The sequence below is a fragment of the Lepidochelys olivacea genome (genome assembly GCF_965140295.1).
Source record: "Lepidochelys olivacea isolate rLepOli2 genome assembly, chromosome: 4".
In the NCBI taxonomy this organism is placed as follows: domain Eukaryota; kingdom Metazoa; phylum Chordata; order Testudines; family Cheloniidae; genus Lepidochelys; species Lepidochelys olivacea.
Window position 1 is genome coordinate 68,840,450 of NC_140414.1, and position 9,456 is coordinate 68,849,905.

Genomic DNA, 9,456 nt, shown 5'->3' on the forward strand with positions numbered 1-9,456 from the left:
GTACTGCCAGCAGTAAATTACTGCTCTTCCAGAGTAAGGGGGAAGCAGGGAGGGAATTGTGCTACAGAAGGTGTTTCTGAGGCACAGTGCCTGCTGGGACTATAGTTGGAGTATGCCTAAAGGTACAATCTAGTCCTTGGAATTCAATACGCATCTTTCAGTGTCTTGGGGACAAATCTTCAGCTGGGGCAAATCAGCATAACTCTGTTGACTTCAAGGGATATGTGCTGATTTGCCCCAGCTGAGGATCTGGCCCATGGTGTTCTGGGTAAAATAAAAGCACATATTTTGAACAAGCACAATATAAATAAATAAAGATTAGTGAATAGAACTAATCTTGGGGTATTGGTTAGTTTTTTAGGGTAAACCCATGTAGTAACTGTTCATTTTCAATGAAAATAAGTTTTATGTTCTTTTACAGGTTATTACGATTGGTAAACATGTGAAAGGATACCATTACATCATTGCAAATCTGGTAAGTGATTTCATTATTACCATGTGCCTGCATTATGCTTTTTAGTGTTTATAGTAACATAGCAGGACAGTAATATGTTTTATGAGCTTGTAGTGGATATTTTTTTGGTGGGGGGGGATATTAAATTTGTTCCTCCTTGCTAAACTTTTGCTATTTTATTTCTTACAAAAATGTCTTTGGGACTGGTGCATTCAGGTATTGAATGCTTCCTATCATGTTCCCCTCAATGTGAGTTGAGGGTGCTCATCACCTCCAGAAAGATGTTCAGCATTTTGCAGGATAAATGTTTTAAACTATACACATGAGAGCAGTCCGAGCATATGTGGGAATTAGAATACTCATTGCCCTCCATGTAGACCACATCATTTAATTAGGGAAAAAACATTACCATTACAAATTATTTGTGCCATTGATTGTGGAACCAGTTTTTTGTGTCCTTCTTCTTTGTTCTTGGTGCATCTTCTTTTTTCAAAATTCTTAGGCTTTACATTTAGTCCATGTAATTAGTCCATGCGTGCAGTTCTCACTGAAGTTAATGGAATGTAATAGGAGAGCCATAGCAAATCTTTCTTACCTTGGATATTATATGTGTTGTTAAAACGAAAAGACAAAAAGTAAAGTAATATGCCACCATCCAACTAAACTATTCCAAATGCACCTCAATACTGATATCTGATATTTATTCCAGTCACAATGTTGACTGGGCTTGCTTTTGGCTATTAGTGTGGTCAGGAGTGGGCTGAGAATAAGTATATATAATAAATATTAAGTTGAACTTGAGCTCACCCAATTAATGTTGGGTGAACTTTATCTTATATGAGTTGGTAGCCGTGTTAGTCTGTATCCATAAAAACAACAAGGAGTCTGGTGGCACCTTAAAGACTAACAGATTTATTTGGGCATAAACTTTCGTGGGTAAAAAAAACAGTTGCATCTGAAGAAGTGGTTTTTTACTCACAAAAGTTTATGCCCAAATAAATCTGTTAGTCTTTAAGGTGCCACAGGACTCCTTGTTGTTTTTATATCTTATATGCCATCTCTTTTGAAAACGCTTGGTCTAGATTTTGCAAAGATCAGTAAAACTGTGTCACTAAACTATTGCAAAAAGCCAATAAATAACCTTATATTCCAAGATCATGCTACATTATTTCGTTTTAAGGGCTTCTAGTGTCAGGGCCCAATTTTGCAGTTCATATTCACATTGGTAAGCACTTGATCAGGCAAATAATCCCACTAACTTCAGTGACAATACTCGTGTTGGCGATCAGCAACATGAGTACGGGCTGAACAACCAAGACCTAAATCGAGACAGAAAATGGATCCACAAGGCCAAATTGTGACATTATCCACTGGCTTAAGAAGTGGCAGTGTAGAGCTGCACCATGCTATGAGCAGTGAGTGGCCCCCCAAATGGCACATTGTTTAAGGACAAGGGCAGTGCCCAGACTACACCATCTTTAGGCTGGTGTAGACTTCTTCTGTTTGTGTGATTAGCTTGATCGGTGGGCTGATGTAGAAGGGAGGTCTCCCTACTCTTCTCGGCTCTGGGGCTCACTGAGGAAGCCATCTGAGTGAGAGGGGCTGCACCCTGACAGGCCACAGAAAGAGGAAAAATTGAGTACAGTCCTCTCTCCCTACAGCACACTTTCATAGGGGTCAATCACAGTCTGACCCTCTAGTTAATAGCCTATCTAAGAGAGATTTAGCAAACTCTTTACATTGTTTCAAGGTTAATGATCTGAACTGCTGTTTTCCTTTTCTGAAGATGAAGAGCCATTGAACTCAATGGAGCTATGATGATTTACACCATCAGAGAAATTAGCCCAAAGGCCAGATTCTGAAGGCTTGATTCTCAGTTACTCAGTTCCTGTGCTTGGGGCAGGGACAGAGCATGGAGGCAAAGTAGCTATAAACCGCTTTGTTTTCTGTATTGTGGCGCTTTGTAGGTGGTTGACTTGGCTTAGGGCTGCTCTAACTTACATTCTGTTTCCCCTGGCCCTCTAAGGGCTCGGGGAAAACAGAACAGCTCCAGACATGCCACTGCCTGCTCCCAGTCTACCCTCTATCAGACATCAAGAAGCCTCCCCAACTCGCATGTGCAGGATATATTCTGTAGGGGCCATTTCTACCGACTTTGAGGCCCCTTTCTGCTGCCAGTGTGATATAAAGGGGTGTTGGCTTAACTCAGAATCAGATTCTGAATGTCTGTTTAAAAGCAGAATAGTGGAAACATATATGGAATTAATCTTTCTTGAGAATAAAAGACCCAACCCCCATGTACTGCAGGTTTATCAAACAACATAGAAATATGTCATGCCTATGAAATTTGAAGAACTACAAAACTTTGCTTAATTTCAAATCAATTTTTAGTTTCGAAGGACAGCAAATATTTTTGATTAAAAAATGTGACTGGTCCATTTCAATACACTGATTGATATTTCAGACATTTGCTCTCACTTTGCAGCAGAGAACCTGTGGGATTGTAATTTACTGAACCAAACTGTCTCAGAAACATTCTGGAGGTTCCTTTTTAATAATACATTTGCATACTACAAAATTGTACAGTAAGAATTCAAATGCAAATATTACAGATCTTTATATAATGTTCTACACAAATATAAGGTAAGTACATCTTATCAGCCATGAGTGGACCCATAGGTAATTTGAAATGGTCATTTCATGAAAGACAATCATCTTTGACTTGGAAGGATTCCCGATGATATATAGTTAATACAGTGAATTATGTATTGCATGTTGATATCAAAACTACCTGCGGTTAAGATCAGATTCAGAAAGACTGCATGATTCCTATGTAAATGCTCATATTAGCAAGCAATGTGGCATCCACTGTGAGCGCAGCAGCTAACGTGCATTACTGTAGCAATTGTGACAGCTTTTGGTCATGGCTGTTTCTTTGTGTATTCATTGTGAAAACATTTTGGGTACACTTCAAGTTAAGTGTCTCAGATTAAGGTTTCCATTGACATTAATTAGCATAATTATCCGTGTTGGTTTAGCAGTAACAGATTATTAAAACAGAACATCTTTATTTTAGTTGTACAGCTGAAAGATAAAGATACACCCATCGTGGATCAGCAGTTCATTAGCTGGGACCAAATCCTTCAGTCCTGATGTAGAGCCCAATTGACCTCAGTGGGAGTGGGAGCGTGTGTCTACATGGTGTTGCGAATCATTCTTTTGTAGTATGATTTCTGAAGCGCATTGGGTGCATTAATTGGTCCATGATAGGCCCTACTGGTGTACACTAAAAATTCCCTAGTGCACTTTACCGCAGTGCTGTTTGAAATGGGACTACATTAACATGCACTACAGGACTTTTAGTACATGCCAGCTAGGTTCACGAGCCAGTACACTTTAGAATTTCCTCCAGACTAATGCTCCACGTAGACTTGCTCTAAAGGGCTCTTTATCTCCCTCTCCTTCCCACAGTCTTCATCCTCTGAGAGCACTATTTAGGTGAAGAGCCAAGTAAGGGTGAAGGGATGGGAATGAGGGTGGATATTACTGACCACTCCTGGAGGATAAGGAACTGATATTACTGACTTGGTTAGAGACACACTCGGGTGACCTTTGAATGTCCCTAGTTGTGTCCCTCATATCCGCTTCAAGGAGGCAGGGATACCCCCATCTCTTCTGCCTCTCCAGCTGTCTGTTCTCACCAGTTTGATGTTAGGACCATTTTAAAAAATGGAATTTCCGAGAGAAAATCTTGAAGGTGAGGGTACATAGCACTAAAAATCCTACCACGAATATTGTAGTGAGAGCAAAATTAAGAAAATAAAAAATCACGAAAAACTCAGGAAATTCAGAGTTAACGTTAAACTTACAAGAAATAAAAATACTTTGAAAGTATCGACATTCACAGCATAGGAACCCAAACTACCTTAACTCTTCACTATAACAGTGCCCTGAGAAAATCAGAAACTCAGACTACAGAGAAAATCTATCCAGACTGTCGTCATCTTAATTACTGTAACCTCCTCTCTGCTCTTTCTGACATGCACAGTATCCTCCACAGCCCAGTCTGTTCACAGAGCAGCTGCTAAAATCATCCTGTATTTCTTGCCTGTCATTCTGACCACCTTTTCATTGGCTTCCCCTTTTCTGCCATAGAAAGTCTTTGGCTTCAAGGCTATTTCACAGGTCTGCTCCTCCCTGCTGTCTACACTGGTCTTTTCTTCATACAGCATAAAGAAAAAATGAGATGTAATTGAAAAATCACCTGCTTATTTGACAGCTAGTTTATCAAAATTAACATATTTCCCCTCATTTAATGTGGGCTAGTGACACTTCACTGTAATTCATTTTCTCTTTATTGCATATACGTGAAGCAGGGACATAACTAGGCCCTCAGGTTCATGTATTTGGCTTCCACAAATTTTTAGTGGGAGCCCTGTTCCCATGTATCTGTGGGTAGAATCTGGCCCGAACAATTTGTCTTAAAATGACTTCTTCTTTCCTTCATTCTCTAGGCTAGAACAACTTTATTTGCGTGACGGAATAAGAATATTCATTCCAGAAAAAATAGTATTTTATTACAGGGAGGCTTATAAGGGTCTTCCCACATACTCTCTGAGAAGGCAGATCATAGCAATCTTCCCTTGAGTGAGACAGTGACTGACTCACTGTCACTGGTTAGGGATAGATTGTATGGCTGTTTTTCATGATAGTGAGCACTTACTCACACGAGTAGTCCCATTGAAACAAATGGGATTGCTTACATGAGTAAATTCTCATAATTAAAAAGGACTTGCTGAGTTCAGCTTTTAATTGGTAAAGGAGAGTAACAAGACACTTTCTGTATCTTCAGTGTTCCCAGCCACTGCTGGCCATCAGAGCTCTGGTCTGCGCCCAGATCCCTGAGAAAGGGAAATGTTGAGTTACATTTGTGCAATAAAAATTGCATGGTAACTCTCTTTACTTGTACCTACTAATCTGATAGATGTGGTGAAATAACGGACACATGTTTTCTGTGCCCAGGGATTTACTGATGGAGATTTATCAAAAATCCAGTTTGGAGGAGCTAATGTCTCAGGCTTTCAGATAGTGGACTATGATGACCCCCTGGTATCAAAATTTGTACAGCGCTGGTCAACATTGGAAGAAAAAGAATATCCAGGAGCACACACCAGTACAGTCAAGGTATATTTTTTATTTATTTTAACTTAGATAGAAGATGGGGTGGGTTTGGGGAAAAAGACAAAAGATAGAGCAAGGCATATGAAATCAGCCATGCCAACAACGTTTTATGTTCCTCCAAGCTACTTTTAACATTTTCTCCCTGAGGGCTGTTTGAACAGAGATCCTGTACTGTCACAAATGTTCAAGATAACTTTAATTTTTTTGTAGCACTGTAAAGTTGTGCCTGGCAGCATGTTGTGCAGTTGTTTATGATATGACCATATAGGCAATGACATTTTTGAGGGTTTTTTTTCTTTATTTTAAAATCTCTTCCTTAAATCTTCTAGATGAAAACATATATGCACTCACAAACACACTCATGAGCACACACGTCCACAGTCCACAGCATCATCTTCCTCCTGCAATATCCTGAAAAATAAGTGGCTTATAAATGCGTTGAAAAGCTTTGTATTTTGAGAGAGATATTTAAGTCAAACAAAGCCTGTTTTAAAATTAAAATATTCACAATAAACTGTACTATACTAAAAGAGAGGTGTGGTCTGATTTCAGTCCTGAGTGACTCATCGAACTAGTCATTTAATTTCTGTCTTAGTTTCCCCTCTTGGGAAAATCAGGATAATAATACTTTCATACTTGATAGGGGTGTTGTAAGGATCAATTAATGTTAGTAAGGCATATTGAAGATGAACACTGCTCTGTTAATACTTAATGATTTTAGTATTTATTTATAGATTCAGCACAATTAAATCAAATAATCAGAAGTTGCAGGGGAAATATGTTTTGGAACTAAAATGTGTTTACATAAGTAGCATGTTATCTTTACTGCTTTATACTAACCATAAGGAAATAGATAACAGTTCTCGTCTGATGATAAAAATTCTCATCAGGACTATGAAGTGCAGAAAACAAACAAAAAATGTGCAACAACCATAATATAATGTAAAGTAAAAATGAATATAGCTGGTTACTTAATTGTGACGTTTTTTCGGACTCAGTCAATGACATTATTTTATTGCAGTTACCTTTGTGCATATGATTGGTTAAAAAAGTTATGTGCACAAGAATCCCTTATCCTATTTCCCTGATAGAACAAGGTTAGGACTGGATCCTGCCTCAGTTCACATGTGCAATTTGCACTAGTGCACTGATTGAAGGTATGGTTTGGCTGTGAATGATGAATACAACCTATAAGTTGTTCTCTTCTGAGTTCTTTGAAGGCTGCTGCTTTCCTTAGGGCCCTATTCCCTCCTCCTCCCCTCCCCCTTGCTCTACCTTACTCCTCAGATTATCACAGTGAAAATGATTGTGGTCTGAAAAGTATATTTTACAATAAAAGACAAAAGGAGCTCAAGCTATTTTGCTTATCAGGAAGTAGGTTGAGAGGCCATTTGATCATCGTGGTTTATAAGGAAGGATTAGACTTTTATTGGTAAATGTCAGTAAAGGTCTATTTCACCATACACATGCAAACTGATGAAAAAATGTTTCCCCCATTAATCATTGAAATTTAGAAATAAAGTAAGAAAAATGCTGCTTGAGAACTTATTAGAGTTTAAGGATGTTTATTTTGTATAGTTTGATGTGTGATGTTGACAACTTGTGTTTTATGCAGTGTTGTTATAGCCGTGTTGGTCCCAGGATATTAGAGGGTGAGGTAATATCTTTTACTGGACCAGCTTCGGCATCCCTCTCACCAATAGAAGTTGGTCCAATAAAAGATATTATCTCTCCCACCTTGTCTCTCTTTTTGTGTTTTAGCAGTTATAAAGCTTTTACTTTTAGAATTTCAATGTTTACTATCATTTACTATCATTAAATTCACCCATAATTTCCCACAACTGTAAACTGATAAATTAAAAAAAAACTTTAAAACTCATAATTTTGCCCATGAAAATTTAAATCGATAAAAATAAAAAAATGCTTAAAAATAAACATCAATATTATCCATCAAAATTATATTAGAAATCAAAACTTACCAACCTTATCTATAAGTATAGTGGTACCTACACAGGGTGAAGAAATGTGATATTATTGGGCTCTTTAGGAGATACAGTTATAATAAGATCCAGATGCGGAAGGTGAAGTCAGCAATGTCAAACTGGAAATAAGATGCAAATTTTTAACAGTGAGAATAATTAATCATTGGAACAGATTATCAAGGGATATGCTAAATGCACAAGACTTTAGTATTTAAATCAAGATTGGATGTCTTTCTGAAAGACAACCTCTAGTCTAACCACAAAATGTTGGCCTTAAAAATCTATGGGTGAAACCCTGGTCTCACTGAAGTTAATGGGGTTTTGGATTTCATTCTATGCATCTATGAAGAGTCATACTGAAGTATCTCCCAAAATAAACAGCAATGTAGAATGTGGCAATATACTCTAGTCCATCCTTTGTTAATACTTCCTTTGCCTATATAAGGAGCTTGACTGTTTAAGTATTATGGCTGTTGGAAATTTGTTGAATTCCTAACTATGCTGTGCAGAAATTGTGACAGTGTGAATCAAGTACAGTAGGCTAATTCATTTAATATGTATACATTTTTATAAAAAATGCATGATAAGTTCTAATGGGTGAAAGTTGAAGCAAGACAAATTCAAACTGGAAATAAATTTCTAGTTTTCAAATTTTTAACAGTAAGGACTTTAACCACTGAATAAACTCATCTAGGGATTTGGTGTATTCTTCATCACTAGAAGTTTTTAAATCAGATTGGCTATCTTTCTAAAATATATACTCTAATTGAATCAAAAGTTATGACCTTGATGCAGAAGTTACTACACGAACTTCTATAGCCTGTGTTTTGCGGGAGGTCACATTAGATTATCATAATATTCCGTTGTAGCCTTAAAATCTATGAAGCTCTGATGTGTAATTCTTCTAAATCTTCCAGAGGAATTTTTCCATCTGCAGCTTTCACCTCTGCTATTGTTTGAAAGGGATGAGTGGGAAACAAAGTCATCTGCTACTGATGCTTCTGTGTTTATTGATTAGAACAAAAACTGAACTGTATCTTAAGGAATACGTTTAGTTTTAATATAATGATATAACAACCATTGGATCTGAACTTGCATTCTTTGGGTTTTTATGTTGTCTCAGCAAGGAGGGCAGGAATGGTCCAATGAATAATACTTAATGTTCAAACAACAACAGCTATATAAAATGTATGCTAAAATTATTAAACCAATTTACAAATGCAAGAAGTCATTCAAACGCTATTGTGAGGTACATTATACTGCGTACACTTGGGAGCTTCGGGAGATATCCTGCTTTCTAGGGGCAATATTCTACATACCCACTAGTACATTCTTTTGGTATAGCATTTTACCCTTTTCATACACACACAGCCAGACAGCCCTGCCTGTCAGTGCATAGGAGGACAGAGACATACTATACTCCGTTCCCTGCACAAGGGAGATAGGGGCAGAGCAGAATGCCTTCCCTACCATGGGCTGTGCCTATATGGCACAGTTTTGTCTGAAGGTGGTAAGTATTAGTAATATTTAGTCACATTATTCAAGTGTAATTCCAAAGATAACATCACAGATTCTGTATCAAATGGACATGAGCTAATAGGAGTTTTCTATTATGGATATGTAAATTAAAGGAGGTTACATGCCCCCAGCCTAGTCACTGCAGATGCCCTCTGGTTGGTGGCACTGGTGCTACTGTTGCCTTGTGTTCTTCTTACTAACATCCAGATGGAAATGCAAAGGGCCAGTTTACATGATAAAATGGAATGCAGTGCACAAAGATGAATTTAAGGGGAACTTGCTTTTTAAGAAAAATAAAATTTATTGAAGTTACCCACAACA

At 37.7% G+C, this 9,456-nt stretch overlaps 1 protein-coding gene across 8 annotated transcripts in view; it reads left to right on the plus strand.

Annotated features, from left to right (window-relative positions):
- GRIA2 (glutamate ionotropic receptor AMPA type subunit 2) overlaps nucleotides 1-9,456 on the plus strand; it is a 125,669-nt gene that overhangs the window by 65,069 nt on the left and 51,144 nt on the right. For all 8 annotated transcript variants that reach the window (XR_014711369.1, XM_084626717.1, XM_084626718.1 and 5 more), the window contains exons 5-6: nucleotides 422-475; nucleotides 5,477-5,638. Coding sequence is in view for 7 of the 8 variants with exons in the window: in XM_084626717.1 (XP_084482843.1) it covers nucleotides 422-475; nucleotides 5,477-5,638 (216 nt within the window). In the remaining variant the exon portion in view is untranslated. The remainder of the gene's footprint in view (nucleotides 1-421; nucleotides 476-5,476; nucleotides 5,639-9,456) is intronic.